The sequence below is a fragment of the Harpegnathos saltator genome, unplaced genomic scaffold (genome assembly GCF_003227715.2).
Source record: "Harpegnathos saltator strain DR-91 unplaced genomic scaffold, Hsal_v8.6 scaffold758, whole genome shotgun sequence".
Classification (NCBI taxonomy): Eukaryota; Metazoa; Arthropoda; class Insecta; order Hymenoptera; family Formicidae; genus Harpegnathos; species Harpegnathos saltator.
In genome coordinates, this window is record NW_020230602.1 from 81,077 (window position 1) to 102,575 (window position 21,499).

At 54.7% G+C, this 21,499-nt stretch overlaps 1 protein-coding gene across 1 annotated transcript; it reads right to left on the reverse strand.

Moving 5' to 3' along the window:
- Positions 1 to 1,069: 1,069 nt before the first annotated feature.
- Positions 1,070 to 19,760, reverse strand: LOC105183616 (uncharacterized). Its single transcript, XM_025306165.1, has 4 exons — positions 17,877 to 19,760; positions 15,160 to 17,786; positions 10,139 to 10,449; positions 1,070 to 1,233 (listed from the first exon to the last, which is right to left on the reverse strand). The coding sequence occupies exons 1-3, from the start codon at positions 18,807 to 18,809 to the stop codon at positions 10,158 to 10,160; spliced, it is 3,852 nt and encodes a 1,283-aa protein (XP_025161950.1). The 5' UTR covers positions 18,810 to 19,760; the 3' UTR covers positions 1,070 to 1,233; positions 10,139 to 10,157.
- Positions 19,761 to 21,499: the final 1,739 nt, after the last annotated feature.

The window sequence follows — 21,499 nt, forward strand, 5'->3', positions numbered from 1 at the left end:
GAAAGCCTGGCGGAATTAACATTGCAGAAGCGACGGTGTGTTATTAGTCTTACAGAACGTCGCGCCGCACGGATACGCATGCTCCTCTTTCCGATCGGCGTAATCGTGCCTGTCGCGACGGATAAATCATGTATCGAGTCTCGATATGCGCGTGCATACACGCGCACGGAGTTGTACAACTTTTCGCAATTACTTCGTCTTTTCTTTTTCCATTCTTCTCTTTTTCTGCCCCCCTCCCCTCTCTCTCTCTCTCTCTCTCTCTCTCTCTTCTTCTTCTCTTCTTTCTCTTGCGTGTAAATGTCTCTTGACAACTTGACCGCTGACTGGCTCTACGACGGCTAGATACGAGAATAAGGTCCCGTAGACGGTACAAGAAGATTTAACAGAAAAATATATCTTCGAGCTCGCGTTGAGGAGTTGGCGGCTCCCTCTGTCAAAATACGACGCTAATCTATTCTAATTCTAATTCGGTCACCGCCTTGATCATCCGCGTACGAATTTATCACATGATTCGCGCTCTTGCATAATTCACAAACATTCGTCAAGTCTGTCGAGGTGCACGCGTCCTTTTCCACCGACGCGTCGTCCTTTGACGTGCCGTCCAATTCATCTCGCTCGTAATTCGCCTCGCCAACTTACTTTACCCGCCACATGAGTGTATGTGTGTGACGTAAGAGAAAATAATTACCGATATATCAAGATAGTGTGAGATACGCAACTCTTCTACCTTCGTTGTCACTTTGCGCACTCCTATTTTTATTGTCGAGTCGACTATTTATCTCGAGCGTGAATGTGATTAACGGCCGGTCAAAGGAGAGCGTGCGAGTGGGACGAAGTCACGCGGAGCGCCGGTCGACTGCTACACCACCGCGAGGAAGGATACGTTCCTGCGAAGGTCATTCCGCGACAGTCCTCGCCGGCGTTCCTTCGTCCGCACTTCTCGATGTCGCCGTACGACTTCGGCTGGCCGAAACTGCGCAAGAAGTGGCGTCGCGGCGTTCCTCGCCCGACGCGACTCCTTTCTCCGTGCGCCAGGATCGCTGGACTCGTGGTCAGGGTCAAGGTCACAGTGGTCAGGAGGCGAGAGTGGTCCTGTGCCAGGAGACGTGCTGCTGCTGCTGCTGCTGCTGCTGTTGCTGCTGCGGCTGCGGCTGCGGCTGCGACAGCAACCGTTGCTGCGGCTGCTGAGGCCGTTGCTGTTGCTGTTGCGAGTGCAGTTGCTGCCTCTTCTGGCTGCAAACGAAAAAAGATAGGGTCGTGTGTTAATCTTTGTCGACGATCGACATGTCGCGAGGGTCTTGACGTTTGCATTGAAATCGACGTTTATCGTCAAATCGTGACACACACGACCTTCTCCTCCTTCTCCTCCTTTTTTCTTTCTCTTCCGATGTGATCATTTTTTGTAACTTTTTCCCCTCGGGGAAAAAGAAGTTACGACAAACGTAGCACGCGTCTCTTCACGTGTTTTACGACGGAGTCAATTGCGCGTTGCGAAAGCACGTTGCGAACGCTCGGAGCTATGCGTCATACGCATTGGCGAAGGATAACGCAGACGTAGAATACGCGTTTGACTTTTTTCTCTCCCTCGAAATGATGAGCGAATTCCAGACGATATCCGCGGCGTCATCGCGAACCGCGATCGACCTTCGGCAGACACCTGCAAAGTGAAAATGCGACACGCGCGCGCGGAAAATAAATAGTGCGCGTGCCGCTCGCGAGAACGCGGTTTATCGTCGCGCTAACCACATAAGTGAAGGATTACGCGGCCGAAACGTAATTACGATGGAATGCAAATTCGCGCGGTCCAGCAATCGGCTGGCCGGTAATTATACGGCCGCGCGATTCACAGGCGAATCTGTGCATTTTCGAATCTGTGCGATTTTCCGTCGCCGATAACGACGGTCGCAAATGATCCTCGTTAAATATAGCATTACTGTACGTTTGCGGCCGCTGCGATATTCCGGATTGTGATTCGTCGCAATCGTCGAGAAATAATCTCCCGTAATATTGTTTCAGTATACTCGGATGATTCCTTCGTGCGCAGTGTGTGTATGTGTGTGTGTGTGTGCGCGCGCCCGAAATAGATGAAATCGCTTTGCATTTACAGACATAAATAGTAGATATCGATTTCGTTGTCATTCGTACATTCGAACTGATAGTAGTATCGGGCGGATATTCAACAGCTTTCTGATTCAAGAGTTTGCTGAATCGTCGCCGCGATATAAGACGCCATGTAAGACTCGCGGAAATTTTCTGCCTGTCGCTGTTATCGCCGCGCCGCTAATTATTACGGCGCATCTAATTACTGTGACGCAATTTAAGAAGCAGTTTCGACAAGACGCGCGCACCTCGAGTTCCCGTCTCGGCGGCTCTGTCAAGTCCCGATCTTGACAGCTGCGTCGCTCTGTTGGACGCACTGCGCTCGGCAATCTTCATTCTCGCTCACTCAAAGCGCGAGGCCGGGGCTTATCGCTTTATTTACGTTGTACCACGTGGCCGACGGCCAATTAGAACCGTTAATTAAGAGCACTTTTCCTGCATCGTAATGCAAAGGATAAGGAGGCGGTAATCGGTACAATTACTAGCACGCGACTCCGACATAAGTCGCAAGTCGCAGCCGGTCTCTCTCTCTCTCTCTCTCTCTCTCTCTCTCTCTCTCTCTCTCTCTCTCTCTCTCTCTCTCTCTCTCTCTCACTCTCTCTCTCTCTCTCTCTCTCTCTCTCTCTCTCTCTCTCTCTCTCTCTCTCTCTCTCTCTCGCTCGCGGTGACTTCTCGCCGCCATGTGCCGTCATTCTCACGGTGCGAATGAGGGGTGCGAAAGAAATATACAAAGTGACTCGAAAAAGAAACAAAGAACAGGCACGCTACGAGGAGCAAGTCGGCGGCATGTCGTCGTCGTTCTCGCGAAGCGAAGGTGTTCGCATGTGAGCGTACGTGCGAACGCGAGGGAGTCTTCCGCTTCCGAACCGCGGGTCTCTATGTGACGACGAGGAGTACGATGATTGCCGGTGACAAACACAAGGTTTCGCGGAAATCATCGGATCTTCACGAGCAATGATAGCCCCGCCTTGTCATTTTCGAGTACCGTTTCGCGCCGAGAACGGCCTCGCCGTCTGCTTCGCTCTCGCGCGCCTTTTCAAGAACTCGGGATTCGAAGGATTCACGTGACGGCTTCGCTTGGCGCTTCTGCGCGAAGTGACGGGCAGAAAGGATAACGCCGCGGGATTAATTGTCGCGATCGCGGTCGTCTATAATCCGGCTCAATTAAACGACAAAGGCAGTCCGCGGAGGCGGTCTGGTGAGTCTGAAAGTTGCTCGCCGCGCTGCTGAAGAGCGAACGTCGACGAGCGGCGTCCCTCCGTGAGCGAAACTTTTTTGCGTCTGACTCGCGTCGTGCGACTTCTCCCCGTAACGAGAACGCTGGACGGCGAGAGAGCAGCTCTTGGTGAAGCGATAACCTATTCGCTTCACGAAGCTCGCTCGCTCGCTCACTACGATTTGAAATATAGATGGCCGAGTTTCCGAGGCGCCGTGGGCGCGTGTCTCGCCGCGACTCCCTGAAACGGGTACGCTCGCCATGAAATATGAATATTCTCCGATCGAAGGCGCTCCAGAACTTTGAGTTTGCGGGCGACGCGTGGCAAGGACACCCTGAGCACCAAATGCGTCAGAGAAAGGGGTGAATGAGTTTGGTATCGACGCGGCCGCGCGCACGACACACACGGCGGTCGTACTGGCTGAAAACAACGACGACGCGGTGGATGAAACGCGTTAATGAAACTCGCGTACAAGCAGCTCAATTCGATTCCCCCGACCAGGGAGGGGAGGGTGGATCATACGGGGACGACGAAGCTCGAGCGGAGCAATTGACAGTCGTCTCGCGCGAAAGCAGCAACGCGTCTTTGGAACGCGTTGCTGCTTTCGCTCTCTCCTCCCGCCTTCATGGCGAAGGAGACATCACAGTCGGCCGTCTTGATTATAGTCTACTTTTTGCATCCCTTTAAATTACGGTTCTCCGTACGGCGTATCGATCCTGCCGCTTTCCGCTCCCTCTGACGCGAGAAATGCGCGCGCTGTCGCACGGGCCTTCTCAAAAATATATTTAAATCTTACGTCGCATGCATATATCGCGAATGTTCAGCAGGTAGCCGAATATGCAAATGATGCGGCAGAGGAGCGCGAGTATTCAACGTCGCGCGCATTTACAATTTAGCGAGCGTTATTGCTGTCGATTAAACTTTTTTCGCGCTTCGGAGCGACCCGTCCCGCATCGACAGCGACAATTAAACCACTGATACTCGTGAAATATTCAGTCGACCAATGGCGAGCTATAATTTTCTTTCCCGCTAACGATACGTTCAACTCCCGCCTGACCCCCGTTTTCTCTCTCTCTCTCTCTCTCTCTCTCTCTCTCTCTCTCTCTCTCTCTCTCTCTCTCCCCCCCTCCCTCTCTCTCCCTCTCTCTCTCTCTCTCTCTCTCGTTCGCCTTTGTCAGAGGACGTCGCGCTCTTGCGTGTCGGAAAACTTAAATAAATGTTCAAGGATAATGAATCTCGCCGGCAAGCGGGACAGCTATTGGTCAGGGGATCATCCGTGAAACAACACGAAGTAGATTACGACTCGACCGCAAGTACCGAGATCGATAGTTCCCCCTGCGCCAAGCCCGCCCCTTTCCCGGTTAATTTTTCAAGAGTTTCGTCCAGCGCGATTTTACATACGGCAGCCACGTAATAAGTAACACGTAGACGAAGCGGCTGAGGCTGAGGCCAATAAATTCTCTCCGATCTGTGCACTCCGTCAAGTTGACGCGCGTGCGGCCAGTCGGTCTGAAAGAAGTTCCGAACTTCATTTGGGAAAGTTCGTCCAGTGCGCGCGAGGTATGCGCGCGTACATCGCGCTTGAAAATTTGATGAGGGCTATAACGGCGAGTTGTTCCTGATTGGCGAAATATCGGCCGAAAGTTTGGCGTGGCTTACGGCTGAGAAGATTGTCGGTTCGCGATCGCGGATTTTCACCGGCGAAACCCTTTCTTTTTCCTTCTGCCGGTTTCCTTCACGCCAACCATGGCGTTCCCGCACCGCCGCGGTTCAAGCTATAAAGGCGTAGGTACTCGCCGGCGAGACTGCGACTAACAAGGCGTCGATACATTGAGATTCGAGCTCGTTCTAGACGAGTGTATGACGTTGCCCGATCGTGCGCGCTAATTCCGGAGTATTTTCGTCCGTTTGCCGTTAGATCGAGGTTAGATGCTCATTGAGGTCATCCGTTGATAAGTACTTTTTCTCATGTCGCTGATCGTCTTTCCAGGCAAGCCACCGTTCAACCGTGCGAGGCAGAATGTGGGTCGCTTTAAAAAGAACGCATATTTTTCGCGGGGTTATATCTCACCTCGTGTGGGTGCCGCTCGCTTTTAATATAATCTAGCCCGAGCCCTAGCGCTCGATACGTATTTAAATAAATAAGCTGGTCGCACGTCAGAATTGCCAAGTAGCCCACTTTTCTGCCTTCAGCCCGTGATCTAAATAGGGTATCATCACCTCGTCTAATTGCGACGGACAAGACGGAAGGATCTCCGAACGGAAGAAAAAGCTCTGGCGCGGGGTGTTTCTCGTTCTCCTCTATCTCGCGTACTCGAGAGCACGCTAGCTAGTCTTTGCTGTATGGATCCTAGTACCGGCAGCGAGAGTACCGGTACTCAGCTCGTAACGACTCTTTGCAACGACGAGGATCGATCGAGGTGCTCTCCGTCCGCACGTGCGCAGATTATGTGCTCTCTCTCTCTCTCTCTCTCTCTCTCCCCCTCCCTGTTCCCCCGTTTCTCCCCTTTCCTTCTTGCCTGTCCCAACCCGTCTGCTCTGTCTTTCTCTACTTCTCTGCTCTCTCCCTCCTCGTTCTCTCTCTCTCTCTCTCTCTCTCTCTCTCTCTCTCTCTCTCTCTCTCTCTCTCTCTCTCTCTCTCTCTCTCTCTCTCTCTCTCTCTCTCACTCTCTCTTTCTCTCTCCATCTATCTCTATGTGCATGTATGTGTGTCTATATTTCTCCGTCTCTCTTATCCTCTACATATTACCACAACTACGTCACTACTTGTCGCGAGGTGAGTCGAACTCCTAGGCATCCTTCCACAGGGCCGCCCACGCGCTCATGCACGCAACACACACGTACACATACGCGCACGCACATGTTCGCCGGCGCACGTGTGCGTGTCGATGCACACATCGATCCACACCGGCAGGGCGCGAGGGTGGGCGAAGCTTCACGGTGGTGCCGAGTGGCCCGCGAATCTTAATACAAAGGGCGCGCGCGTACGCGAGACGTAAGAAACGCCACGTGGCGTCGGCCTGCTGTCACGTGCACGCCGGCCGCCCCTGTTTGTAAATCGTTTTTCGTCTCAACGCTCGGACGTCAGTCACTCGCAGAGGTCAATCGATTCCCCGGCTAATTTCGTCTAAATTAATTATTGTCGTGCACGTGACGCGCGCGCGCGAGATTTACGGTTTGCGTGGTCGCGTATGCGACGTCGAAACGCGAGAAGAAACGAGAAGAGAACACACTGGCTCGAGACGCTCGAATCTTCGGGAGTCCGGCCACGTTCTTTCGCGACGAAAGGAAAAATCGCGCGAAATTAACTTCGCGGCGCATCGCCGCGAAGGTTCTGCCGTCGCAGGGACTTACACTCTTCTAGGTAAACGCCACCGCCTCGTTCTCTTCGTGAGCTCGCGTGGTCTTTTTTTCACGAAGGGATGGCGAGCAATCACCCTGCGGCTATATAATGTTACATTTTTTTCAACGATTGCCGTCGGCGATCAGACCGTTGTCTTGAAATGTTCCTTCTCGCTTTACAATTCCCACCTCTCTCTCTCTCTCTCTCTCTTTCTTTCTCTCCCTCTTTTCTCCCTGCCACTCTCTCTTCCCCAGTTTGTTTCATTTCTTTTACTTTCATCGATCGTTGCGCGTCTCCGACATCGCGCGACGGTTGACGCAATGACGACGCCAGCGAGTTCGAAGTGAAAAAGCGATGAGTGATAAGCCACGTACACGAGTCCGTCTCTCGAGCTCGCTTCGTGTTCGTCCGAGTTTGTGCTAATGTATGCGCGCATATACGTGCGCGCGAGGTCGAACGCTCACGTTTGCTCACTCACGGCGAGCAGAATCTCTACCTGGTGCCACGATCGCAAATCTCGTGGGGGAGCGACGGCAGCGACGACGACGACGTTCATCATTGGAAAGAAAGCCACGTGGCGCGAGCAAACACGTGTCACCGCACGCGTTCGCTACGACCCTCGTAGCGTTCGAATTCTTCTCGAATTTCCTTCGGTGGAGCGATCAATTGCGCCGCAGAAATCTAAGATGCCACAAGTGGGCTTGAAATATGTGACGCTCGCGCGCGTGATTTCCGCGTAATCTGCTGACGATTAACGAGGGTAGCGGCGATAATTGAAGCGCGAACGCGGGCGCGTCGCAGTACGACGGCCGAGATTTAAAGAGCATCCAGGTGAGCCGAAATAGCCTCATCTCGCACCTACGGCCATACCACCGTCGCGCGGTTATATATAGACATCGATCCGCGAAAGATTCCACGGCGCGCGCTCTATGGCGAAACTGAAATCTCTAAAAAAAGAACCCCGCGCGCGCGCGGCGAATGTCGTACGCGCGATCGCCGCGAATGCGCTAAATGCGGCCGAACGATTTCAACCGTCACTCGCTACGAGCGAACCTGCGCGGATTTATGAGAACGTCGGAATAGGTCTATCGACGTGAATTTATTTAGCGCGTACGAGCCGAGCCGCGGCGCGCTGATGATGCCGCGTCGTCGGTCGTAACGCGACGATCGTAACGATGGCCGTCGCGAAAACGTGCACTTCGCGCGCGAACCAAAGTCCTCGATTTTACGGGTCTTAAATTTGCGGCCTCTATTGCGTTCTGCAATCTCTATTTTCGTTGCGGTATCTAAAACCGTTAAGGGCAATTTTACGGCGCGTGAGCGACGCGTCTCACCGCTATACTCGCAACGACAAACAACAGTAGCGGAAAGTAACGTTACTTATCTCCCGGGGTTAAGATTTAACGCAACGACGACGACGACGACGACGACGACGACGACGACGACGACGACGACGACGACGACGACGACGACGACGGTTGTTCGCACTAAATTTAGCTAACACCGAGCGCACGCGCGCGCAACCGTCCGACTTTGCGACGTCCGCGCTCGTGATCCTGGCATATGCTCGGCATTATCGGGAGAGACGCATTTAGCGTCGTACGAGCAAGGAGAATACGAGCTATTGTCTGCACACGACGCGAGGGTACACGCACATCGATCCGCGTGCAGCGTGATAAAGTACGAATCTGTACGCGCGCACGCCCAACGGTAACGGACAACAACCGCAATGGGATTCGCGTTGTCGCGCGCACGTGCCGTTCCATTCCGTCTTGACTCGCTCGTTGCGTAAATCGTCGGCGAAGACCTCGGAAGCCTTCTTCGGATAGCATCCGAAGGGAGAACCGGCCGCGGCTGCCGACGATCGATGTCCGATTTCCTATCTTCATCATTTAGCAGCGCGCGATTATGTCCGTACATCGAGTCTCGGCGCGCATTAAACATGCACGACATCCTGTCTCGTATAAAACTATATAGGAGTTCCCTCTCAGCCCCCCTGGCGCGCCACGGCCAAGTATTGTCGCGCGAGCAGGCTCGGGAGTATACACATCGTTAGTGCGTGGATAAGTAAGTAAGTACGTCACTGTGCGACGTGCTCGCGCAAGAACTCTTTCGCGGGACCGTTGACCGGGTAAGCGCGGAGAGCGTTCTGCCGTGCGATCGATTTTGCGCTCCTCGCATAAATTTCCGCGTCGCATGCCGGCACTGTCTTTTCTTCGAGCCGCTTATCCTATTTGCGTCCGACGTGATGTTTGAAACTGCAATCTCCGTCCGGTGGATTTAAATTGTCATAATGCTTCGCATCATCGTCGTCATCGTCGTCGTCGTCGGCCGATCATCGTCGTTACTTTCAGCCTCGGTGTGCAGGCTTCTCATTCCGCGGCATCGCCGCTGATATTGCCGCAGCTCGCGGCCGATTTTTCCCAAATTTATCACAAGTCCGATATTGTGTGCCGATATAGTCGTTATTCCAATTCCTACGAATATCGAGAGAATTCCTACGAGAAATCGCGCTCTCGTCCTGCGGAGCAAGTCGTTTATATCGCCGATATATATTCCGCGAGACCTCGCTCGAATGTAGAGTTATCGTTGTCCGTTTTTCGTCATTCTGTTTTGTTAAAAACGATTAACACCTCCTCACGTCTCCTCACGTCGAATGAAGGAAATTGTTTCCCCTCGGCAACAATTGTACTCCTGCGAACGATCCTAAAATAGACGTTGTTTCTCGCGACCAATTTTGGTCATCGGCACCCTTTCGTACAAACCGCACGAATTGTACTGTATATGTGTGTGTATGTGTATGCGTGTGCGCTTCCTAGCGATATCCATCGATCCGCTTTTAAAGGTGCGTTCACATCGGCAATACGTACGTATACCGGAGTGTACCGGAGAAGACGAAAGGAAGCGCTGTGAGGGCAAGAGCGAGAGAGAAACTTCTTCGAGGCAGTCTCAGGGGACCAATGACCCCCTCGTCTGGCTCGATCACTGCGATGTCGAGCTATGTTCATCACCGGTCGACTTTATAAGCGATACCGCGAACTCGGATAGTTCTGACGGGTCGCGAATGTTCCAACGAGTTATTGCTGGGGACGAGCGAAGAGTGAAAAGCGAGGGCAAGAGCAAGAGGCGGAGAGAAACGGATAGAGGAAGCAAGCTAGAGAAAGTGAACTACCGATGACGACAAAGGTGGTAGAAACGACGAAGGCGGAAGGAAGAACGAGACAGAACATAGAAAACGCGAATGAGAGAGGAATAGGGAGGGGCAAGGGGGAGGAACGACTAGATAAAATCGCGCGAGGGAACGAGGGGGAAGTAGGCGAAGAAGAAAAAGAGTAAATGACGAGGATTCTCCCTCTCTCCCTCTCTCCTCCTCTCTCTCTCTCTCTCTCTCTCTCTCTCTCTCTCTCTCTCTCTCTCTCTCTCTCTCTGCGACGGCTTTTTCTTCCTCTAACTTTCAGTCATTCTCCTCGTTCTCTACCTTTTAGTTTCGTCCGTTCTTAATCCTTCTCTTCTCCCTCTCTCGCTCCGTCTCGCTCTTTCCTTCTGTCTCGATACGGTCTTCCTTTCTCTTGGGTTTTCTTCCTCTCCTTGCGGCGGGAACGTGGGCGTGGACGTGGGCGAGGTGAGTCTTCAGGGCCGGCGAGCATCGACCGATCCGACCGGACGTCTCGTAAATCGCGCCGGTCTCCTGAATAGTCGATGGGTACAGCCCTGCGTCGATCCAATTCTATGGCGGGAGATCTCCCGAGATTCCATCGTGGTAGGTTGGAATCGGCTTGGAGTGCGCGGCTACGCGAGAAATATCGCCGACGATCATCGTAGTTAGCCACGTTGTAAGCCGAAGATTCGATTAGTTCGACCTCTCTCGTTTGGGATTTGATCTTTATAAATTCTCGAGGAGAACAGACCGGCGGCGCCCGATTGGCCTGGCGATCGCAGTTAAAATTCACCTACGGAATATATCCATCTGCTTTTCTCCGGCAAACGTGGAAATATACATTATTATTATTATATTGTTGCTTGAAGCTTCTCCGCCGTCCGCAGGATGATACGCGAGCAGCCATGCAAATATTGTAAAATCGTCGTGAAACATGCTTTTAACTGCTCTCAAGATATAATTTAAGAGCGCACAACACACACTCACCTCGTTGTTATATACCGGGGAATTATACCTGTCGATGTGTGTAATTACGCTTATCGGGATCACTTACGGTTTGTTATGTGTAGCGTCGGTGCGGCGTGTGAATTAATTATACGTGAATGGAGATGATACGACCCTTCCCGCGCAATAATTCATCGTTACGTCATCTCGGACGGACGATTGGAGCGTGCGCTTTTTTAAATCGTCGCCCGATTAGGTCGCGGTAGTGCTCCACGTGTCGCTTGCAATATATACGCGTCGACGCGTTCTTATCAAACGGACGATATGTACATCACATCCTGTTGATTTACAAAGTCGCATGAAGAATAGCAAACGCATCAATACCATTGCCACTGACATGTTTCCAACTGAGCTCTTTTTTCTCCCTCTTTTTTCTATTTTCTTTTCTTTTTTCTTTTTCTTTCTTTAACGTGCGCAATGTGCGACGCAGTTATAGAGGAAGAATTATGCGAAGAGGAGCGCCATTATGTAAGAGAATATTGGAGAAAAACATTTCTATCTCGAAGCTCGGAATATTTACTTGTCGATGCGCAGTCATCGTGTTTCAGTCACATTGCTCCGATTTCAAAGCGTGCTATTAGCACGCGAATAATAAAAATAGGGCGAATATCTGTGGAAACGCGAATATCAGCAGGACGATACGCGCGCGCGCGCGATCCTCTCTTGACGAGATCGTTACTCCGGAATAGCAAATTGATTTCGCCCTTCTTCCCTCCCTCCTGCCTTTCGTGTCTGCTCCACACACTCGCTCCGTCCATCCGGCCTTCCGCGAGAGGGTTAAAGCCCGCAGCGGAGGGGGGGGGGAGATTTTTGCTTCCTGTCCGGCGCTCCCCGCGCTTTCGAATTCCCTGCCGGAGCGTTTGCGCGATCGATGAGCGCTCGTGTCGTCACACGACGACGACGACGACGAGGACGACGAGGAGGACCCAACGACGACCCTCCTCTAATGCCTCTCCCTCTCATTAAAGCCGTCCATCCGCTCCGCTCCGTTCCGCGGAGAATAACGTCCTAATGCTATTTACACAAATGCTTCGCCGTGCGGCGAAAGGGCGTTCGGGGCCGCTTCGTACTTCGCCGTCGTGCATGGGCGCGCATACGTGGTGGCTGGTGCTTTCGCGTTTACATCAGATACTCGATCAAGTACCGTGTAATCCTGCGCGGCTTTCGGGGCCTCCCTCGCGAGACGAGCCGGTCTCCGTCGCAGCTTCGCAGAGGCCGAGACGAGACGACACGATGAGACGCGACGTACGTGTTATTAATTACCGACGACGCGTCCTCCCGTGCGTTTCATTAGAGAGATACGCGGAGATGCCACGTTGACTCCGGAACATATACATGCTTTCTCTCTCTCTCTCTCTCTCTGTCTCTCTCTGTCTTTCCCTCGCTGTTTCGTGAATCGATATCTATTTCCTCAGGCTCGGAAGATCGCGTACTTCTTGCTCCTTGCGCTCATCCGTGTCGAGATCGGGATTGCGAACCCTCGTCGGGGAAAGAACTCGCGCTCTGGCCGGCTACGTGTCGAGAGATGCGTTCTACGTGGCGCACAGGAGTCTATTTTCGTTTTAATTAAAACACGCGCGCACACTCCGTCAAGATGAGAAGTACGAGTGGGACGCGTATATCGCGTATACGCGCGATTTTTCCGGCGAGCGCGACGATAGAGCGAATCTGTTCGCGACTCGGCTGGAATTTGCGTTCCCTGAAATATGAGTGACGCGCTGCTTGTCGTCTTATATGCCGTCGTCACGTGTGTCGTCATATGGTCGCCGTATATAGGTCTTCGTCTAATCAAATCTCGGTTCAAGGCTAATTTATTAAAGCAGCTTCCCGGGACGTCACTCCAAACATAATAAATGAAGCGATCCGTCGTACGAACGATCGCAGACGTGTCCTCCCTACCGTGAAGGAAAATTAGCATACCGCCGTTGGGTATCCTTTACCCTTTCTACCCACGTATCGTTATCGATTCCTTCGGATCTATACTCGAGCCTATGAATCCTAAATATGCGGACTTGCGCAACCGTGCCTCGTCCTTCTCCTCCGCCGTCGTTGTCGCTGTCGCCGTCGCCGTCGCCGTCGCCGTCGCCGTCGCCGCTTCTTCGTCCTCGTCGCCGTCGCCGTCGCCGCTTCTTCGTCCTCGCAGTCTTCATCGTTGTCTTCGCGTGAGCGCCAACAACGAACGTAGGACGAAAAACGACGCCACGACCTAGTTTCGCGTCGTGCCAATGGCTGCGATCGCGCAACGGCAGCAACAGCGGCCGTCGGTCCTAATTAGCGAAGTCTCGATCCGCCAATTAGCGATAGTCGTGTGTGCTGCAGGATCGGGTCTGGAAATTTTCCGAGCGGGTCAGCGGGTACTCCGAGCGCGATGAAGCCCGCTCTCGATAGGATTAAAGTCGTGTGTTTCGAGCGCGAGCTGACGCTGCCAAAAATCTCCGCTGTCCACGCAATTTTGGGGATTCTATTCTAAGCGCCTCTCTCTCTCTCTCTCTCTCTCTCTCTTCCTTCGAATCGTCGAGGTGGCCGAACACACTGCCTTTCGATGAGTCCCTCTCCCGCGCGCGCATGAGTGCGGGCGATGATTGTCCTCTCTGTTTCCCACGTCGTGATATTTTCCCTGGGACCGCGGTGCATCGCCACCGCCTCGTCCCAATTACTCTAACGACACCCATCAGCCCTCCTTTCGAGCGCGGCGGAGGAAGCGTAATATAGTAGGTCACACGCCGTGTTGTCGTATGGTCGACGTGTAGGAGGCGCGATACCGAGAGTCGCTTCTTTCGTTCGCTCGGCGCGTTGCGCTCGATCTAATTTAAATATTTAACAGTGTCGATGTACGGCCGCGCAACGGATCGGCTCGTTATTAAGCTCGAGTGACAAGCGCCTCGGCAGAATTCGTTAGGTGCGTCGCGGCTAACCGCGCGCCGAGTCGCGTTACCGTCGCCGTATTAAAATGCAAATGAACCTCGTGGCCGTCGCTGTGACGGCAGTCGCCGTCATCGTCGCGAGTCCATATACCTGTCTGCGGACGGAATCGCGAAACGCCCCGGTAGCGCGCTCCCTCCTCCTTCTCCTCCTCCTCTCTCCCGCTCATCTCCAGTATGCATAAAGCATCGATATGACGATCATCTTTCTTTCTGTCTATTTCAAGAGACGAGCGAATCGATGGAAACGGTGTAAATTTTAATCGTTTCTTGCGGACGGCATGCCGCCCGTCGGCAAGAAAAATACACACGGGTAGCATTTGCACGGTCGAACGTGTCCCTGCGTGTTAATTGCAGACACGGAAGGGATCACAATGTACTTCCTGCGTGCGAACACTTTGTGTCGCTCGCGAGGGAGAACCGGAGCGGCGGCCGCTCTGTCGTCGTCGTCGTCGTCGTCGTCGTCGTCGTCGTCGTCGTCGTCATTGCTTTGTGCGACTCCTTCGTGACTTCGTCGAAGGTTAACAGTATTGTTTTCGTACATTCGTGGTTCGTCGTGGTCGTTATTAAGGTCGACCTATTTGCGCTCGTGTGAGCGAGGCATCGACGGCCACTTTGCTTCTTTTTCTCTCTTTCTTTCTCTCCCACCCCTCTCTCTTTCTCTCTCTTTTCTTTATTTCTCCATGTTTCACGTCTTTCGCTCTACAAATATATCCGACGTGCGCTGTCCGTTCGCGCGCGCGTAAGCTACCACGCCGCCGGGTTTCATCGGATGTTACGTCCTCAATGAGAATTGGATTCTATTGCTTATTTGCATAATTGAACAACCCTGTCGATAACGACGTGATACGAACACCTTCGTCGCCAATCGAGCGCGTTTTTCTCACCGTTAACGATCACGGGGGTTCATCAATCGTCCGAAAATATTAAAGTCGAAGGAGGCCGAGCGATCAGCGTGATATCAATTCTCGGCTTGAATATTAACGCGAGGAACGTATCCGTTTCGGAGAGAAACGTAAGTCACGAACGTAACTAGGCTTCACTCTCTAAATTTCTTCGAGTGAAATTCCACTTGAAAACTAAAGTGACTCGAGCCGAAGTCCAGTCGCTCGAATTCGTGTGACTTGTCAATAGGATGATTTTTTCGCTCTGAATGATCGAGTGAATAGTTTTTATCGAAGATTGAAGAATAGAAACCCGAGACGCATCTTGGTCGCCTCAGAGAAACACATTTACTCCGATTGACCATGTGGATGAAGAATCCACACGACCCAAGTTGGAATTGAATCTTGAGACTTGGAGTGGCGTTATTTCGACTGCTTCGCGTTGTGATTATCACGCGTTTCGAGAGCGAGATTTCACTCGGAGAAATTTGGAGAGTACTCGGCGAAGAGGTGTATCAGTCGAGCGACTTACCTGCCGAACAACGGGTGCCACAGCTGCGACTCGTCCGGCGAGCTCGCGGTGGAGCTCACTTCCGGCTCTTGCTTGAGCAGTCCGCTGCGCACCCTGAGGAGAGGCGGATAAGGGTTGACGCGCGTTCTGCCGCTCGACAAGTCTATCGGTGCCGGCATCAGCGTGCCGATCGGTCTGCAACTTAATTTAGGTCTCCCCGTGATGCTGCCTCTCGCGGCGCCGCCACCGTTGTTCCCGCTGTGAACACCGGATCCCCTGTTGTTGCTGTTGTTGCAGCTGACTCTAGCCGGTTGCGGCTGTCGTGACCTGGATACCGGTCCCTCGCCGTGGTCGAGGACGTGTTGTAGATGCGCCAACGATATGACGAGCAGGTCGGGGTCGCGAAGGAGGTCGGGTCTGGTGAGTGCCTCGGGTAGCCTCAGCTCGGGTCTGGTGGCCAGCAACTTCGGTATCTCCGTGGCCGGTGCTGCAGCCAGACCCGGCAGGTAATCGCGCGGCACCAGCAGAGGGTCGGGTATCAGGTGACCGGCGGTCTCAATCAGCTCGCGCAGTTGACTAGCCGGGTCTAGGAGCCTGTCCGTGCTACTCGATGTGGCGCAAGTGTCCTGGAGATGTTCATTAAAGTGACTCTTGGCGATTTTACCAGTGGCGGTTCTCTGGTAATAGTTAGTTTGATTCTTCTGTCGACTGGTCGACCATTCGGCGGACATCGGCCTTTTCGGCGTGATGCGATCGGTGTAGAAACTGCTGTGAATGTCACCGCTGGACATCGGCCTGCCGGGATTTCGCGCTTCCCGATTGTGCACGCCCAGGCGCCCCTGGAAGCTCCGGTGGGCTCTTCTAGCGAGGGCAACGCTGGTGTTTCTATCGACACTCGAGTGCACAGGTCGGCAGATACCGAAGTCCACGCCCTGATGATCGAATCGAGTCGACGCTCCTTCCTTGAGTCGCTCGTAATCCCTCGACTCTATCGAGGACGTCAGGATGTTCTTGAGCGACAACTCGCTCTTGGCGTCCTCCGAGCAGGACACCGAGCATGGTGGGCTCGGAAGCAGCCTCTCGAGATACGCGGAGGACGGTCTCCTGGACGGCGCTGGTGAGCACGGTATCCCGCTGGGCTGAGGCGACACTACAGTGCCGCGAGACCGCAGCTCCTCCAGCACCTGCTCGTCAAAGTGCTCCAGGTCCTGATATTTACATTTGGCCTGCGCCTCACTGCTCCGGCTGGAGGCCAGCCACAGTTGATCGCCCTTCGCGTTCTCCAGCGGAGTCTTACGCTCTTCCGTATTGTTCCTGGAGCCGTTGTGACCCGCGTAGTAATCCGCGTCCATACTATCGTACACCAGCGAGTCCGCCCTTTGCCTCCTGAGATCCTCCAACACTTGTGAATCACAGTCATCTTCCTCGTCCTCCACCTCCTCGTATTCCTCCTCGTTTTCCTCCCGGGGAGCTTCGTCGCGTTTGATTTCTTCCGGTTCGGCCTTGTTGAAGCTCACCGTGCTCTCGGGCGACTCCACGCGGCGTTTCGTGTTTGGCGAACTCGTGCTTAACTGATTAGCGCTGCTACTTCGGTAGCGGTAATTCGGTATAATGATGGACAGCCCCGGTAGGTTACGGGGGGAGATGGTACACCCGCGATTGTCGAGGAAGCCGGGAGTCGTCGGCGAATTGACGCTACGGTTCTTTAGCAACTTTTCCACGCACTCCGCTTGCGAGTCCGGCGACCTGCTCGACGAGGACGCCTTTGAGGCTGGCCTCGCGGGCGGCGCGATGAGGTTCTTGCTGCTGATCTCGGGTGTGCTCTTCATCACGGACACCGACAGTCCCGGGGTGTTCCTCAGAGCATCGAGTAGCTTCGAGCTGTCGTCGTAATCGATCTTCAACGGCTCGCCGGGCTCGTCCAGCGCCTCTTCGGTCTCCAACGGCACTTCCTCGCCCGGCACATTCTGCCACGTGACCAGCGAGCTGGGTGCGCGTCTCGGTCGGGAATTTGCCAGACCACCGTCGGCTTCGGCGACTTTGCAGGATCGCAACGCTGTCTCGGGGTTGTTCTTGAGCGAAAACAAGATCTTGTTGTCCACGCAGATCTTTTTCTCCTCCACGTCTAGAGAATAGTCCTCGAGGATCTTCCCCTCGTTCACCTCGGGCTTCTCGTCGACGTCGACGTCGTCCCCGTCGACGCCGTCGTCATCGTCATCGTCATCCTCATCGTCGCCGTCTTGGACGGTCCCGATGTTGTAACACGATATCGACTCGCTCGCATTGTCGGACGATTGCTCCACGATGTCGCTCGTCTCCTTGATGACTCCCTTGTCTCGGTGTTGGGTCGTCTTTATCTCGCGCGTGTCTTCGTCGAGCACTTGGTAGGTCTTGGTGGAATCCACCGGCAAGTCGGCGCTGGGAGTGTCGGTGGCGAGGACGGGCGATGCCGTGGCGTCTATCATGTTCAGTAGATCCTGAATGCCTGCTTTATTCACCCGCGGACACGTCTCACTGTCTTTTTCATCAGTGGCCAGCGCCTCTTCCTCCTCCTCCTCCTCCTTCTCTTCCTTCTCCTCCTCCTCCTCCTCCTCCTCCTCCTCTTCCTCCTCTTCCTCCTCCTCCTCCTCCTCCTCCTCCTCCTCCTCCTCCTCCTCCCCCGTCTCGTTGATCACCTCGTGCTGCTCTTCATCTCGCTCGCCGTTTGCTTCCATCCGCTCCGTTTCGCTCGCCGTGACGTTTGTTCTCTCTCTCGCCTGGCAAACGACGTTTGCGACTTGGTTGGGACTTTGTTGCGTATTCTCGGCAAGCTGCGACAGATGCAACTGCTCCAGCACCACGCGCGGCTGGAACAGCTTGTCCTTCTGCAGCCTCTCCAGGTTGACCCAAGTGTCCACCGGTCTGTGCTTAGCCGTGAGGCTCGACATACGCTCTTCAGCTTTACTCCGCTCGTAATCCACCTCGCATTCCACGTTCTCCGGTCGCATTTCTCGCTCACTGTCATCCTTACCTCTGTCCTCGGAGCAACCTTGATGAACGGCGTTCCACTTGGAGTCGTCACGGACTCCGAGGGGATACGCGTATCCTCGGCGATTCTCGTCGCTCCTCGCGTCTTCGTAACACCTCTTCCTGCCGGTGCCTTCGACGCCGGCAAGCAAACCATTGGTCGCGCCGGCTATGTTGACAGGGTATACTCGAATCGGCAGACGTTGGTGCGGGTTCGCCACGGTCTCTTGGCACCGTGTGCCGTTCTCCTTCTCGTCGTTGGACGAGACCGAAGAAGCTGGCGAGTCCACCAAGCTCGGCGGCGGCCTCGTCTTGCAGGCGTTGGCGGTGGCCAGGGCGACCGAGTACACGTTGGACGTCGTCCGTGGTATCGAGCGCCATCCTTGCGCGGTCTTGGTCAGCTTGATGCGATTACGCTTGTCGTAGTCCTCGCATCTCACCTCGATGATCCTTTGCTCACGCTGCGACGCCCACAGGAAGATCGGGTTGACCTTCGGTCGCTTCTCCTCCGGTTCGCCGTTCAACGCGTCGTCCCGCGGCGTCTCCTCTCGCGCGTGCTTCGTATGCTTCGGCTGATGATGACGATGATGCTGCTGACGGTGGTGGTGATGATGATGGCGTCTTTGACGACGGGGCACTGTGCCCCGCGCAGGGGCCCCGCTCATCACTCCATTCAACGCACGGTGGTTACTCTGTCACTCTGCCATCGACGAGACCGTTGCCGGTCCCCCGATCGTCGCGACGAGATCGATCGCGATGACGCCGGGACGTCGCGGACGATGACGATTCGCACTTATGTATATACGCTCACACCACGTAACCAGCGCGATATTACTTTGCGGTTTGCCCGCACGAGCGAATCTTAAACGCGCCTCGAGCCCTCAGTCTCGTTCACATGCTTGCAGCAATCGCAGGGAGCAATCCGTGTGCGCCGCGGAACTCCTCGACATGATCGCGACACGTACTGCCAGCGACTACCGCACCGCGCATCGTAAACCTCCTTCGCGAGACGGTGCGGTGCCGTACCGGCGCGATCGCGACACCCGGTAGCGCGAATGGGACGGAACGATCGCGCGAATTCGACTTGGAATCGCCGAGTCGTACACCCCGGCCGTTCACCGAGCTCGGTCTCGTGCAATCGATCTCAAGGCCACCGTATCGCCATTGCCGAGTTGGGACGACGCTTCCGCGTGTGCCAGGATCTGATCACGTCATCCTGTCGTGCTCCTGCCGTGCGTCCGTCAGCGTTTTATCCGTTCCGTCCGCGGCCACAGTCGTCGGGGTGAGAGCGTCGCGCGTTTGTGAGTTCGTCGACATTCGGAGCGGATCCGCCGCTCGATCCCAGGCACAATCGCGCACCGTCGACGCAAACGCCGAGGTCGCCGGCGTTCATCCGGCTATCGAACCGTGACACGCCGCGGAGCGAACGGGGACACGCGAATACGGGCGTCGATCTTCATCGGAGCGTCGATTTGCAACGAGCTCGTGGCGGCGGCGGCGGAGGCGGCGGCGGCGACTCGCCGGAGCTCACGGCTGCTAGCCGCGTTGAGTGTCTTCGACCCATCGAGGTCGAGAGAGAGAGAGAGAGAGAGAGAGAGAGAGAGAGAGAGAGAGAGAGAGAGAGAGAAGCAGAGAGAAAAAGAGAGAGAGAGAGAGAGAGAGAGAGAGAGAGAGAGGGAGAGACAGAGAGAAATGGAGAGCTTGTCTCTTCGTCGCTGCAACCGTGAGCTCTTGCGAACGGTGTAACTCCGTTGGTATGACGTGAACGCGACTACCCGCGCGGACGACGAGGAGGACGACGGAGTCGTTGGCCGACGTCGGACGTGAGAGTCGGTAGTCGCGGGGACACAGCAAGACAGGCGGAACGCTCAGGGCCGAGCGATTCCGTTGACGGGGGAGCGCGGGCGAAACGCGCGCGCGCGCGCGCGATCATCGGCCGCGGTGTTCGCGAGTTTCGGACTTCCGCGTCCTGCCGATTGTCACCGATGACATAACACCGCGCGAAACGGCCGTCCGATGGTTACATGTCGTTACGCGCGGAGTCACTGCTTGGGAGCTACTGGCGATGCCTCCTCGTTGCCTTCCTCTACGCCGCCGCGGCCGCCGCTACCACCGCCGTCGTCTTCGCCGCCCCCGCTCCGCGGGATCGCGACGCAGGTGCGGAGCGAGCGCAGGCGCCCCGAAGACGGCTCGCTCGGGAAGCGTGAATCGTCCACTGGGGAGGTACATGCGTGTGTAAGAGTCGAGGAGAACCACCAGGTCTCGAGTGAAATCATCGTTCGAATTTTCATCATCGGTGTATTCTCGTCGATGTCGGACAAATCGGAAATTGATGTCAAGCAGGATCGGATACGCGATAAATTGCCTCGCGTAAGAAGGATCGAGCGATCCTTGGCGGATTTGCGAACCGAAGTGCAGGAGCAGCTTGCGTTTTTATCGAAACCGTCGCCGGTCGCCGTCGTGTGATTTCTATCTGCCGCTCGTTCTGGAACAGGGTGAAGTTATCAATATCGACCGCCCTGGTGCGCGCTTATCCCTCGCCCCGAGGCAGCTACTCGCGACCGAAGTACCGACCACCGCGAGAGGAAGAGGGACGGACAGATAGAGCGGAGGAGATAGATAAGGTGCAGGCAGAGAGAGACAGAGAGAGAGAGAGAGAGAGAGAGAGAGAAGAGGGGAGGGAATAAGAGGGAGAAGTTGCAGTATGTGTATATGCACGCGTATACTACTGAGTGTACCGAAGGTAATTCTGGTCGCACAAAAGGTCCGATTGATTGCTGGAGGCCGGTCTCGCTGGGTCGTCCGATCGACGAGCTTTACGGTGCTTTAATTGCCCCGTAGCGACACTGCGCATCCGGCAAAACAAAATCCCACCCCGTGGCCACCCTCCCGGGAGCCTCGATGCGCCGGGCGTGTGTGCGTGTGTGATGCATGTCTGTACAGAGCGCGCGGATCGAAGGTACTTACACACTCTCCAAGAGCGGTCGACTGGAGGAACGAAGGCTCGCTCGCTCGCTCGCGAACTGGGAACTCGGAAAATTGGCCGAGCGCGAGTTTCGGCCCGCGTGGTATAACGTAGAGGGTTGCAGCCCGCGACGTTTGTTTCATCGCCGCCACTCTGTCCCGAGTAAACCTGTTCGGCCTGCGCGTCTCGACTTTCCGCTTGTCGATCTTGATCAGGGCCGCGAGCGATAAATCCGCGCGATTGATGCAAATTCATTACTCGGCACAAAGTACACTCCTTGCCAGCGTACGCAGTTATTTTTACATAATGACTTTATTACAAAGTATAATACAATGCCGCAGCGGCGGGCCGGCTTATATGCGCGAAGCGCGACGCGAACAGTTGAATTAG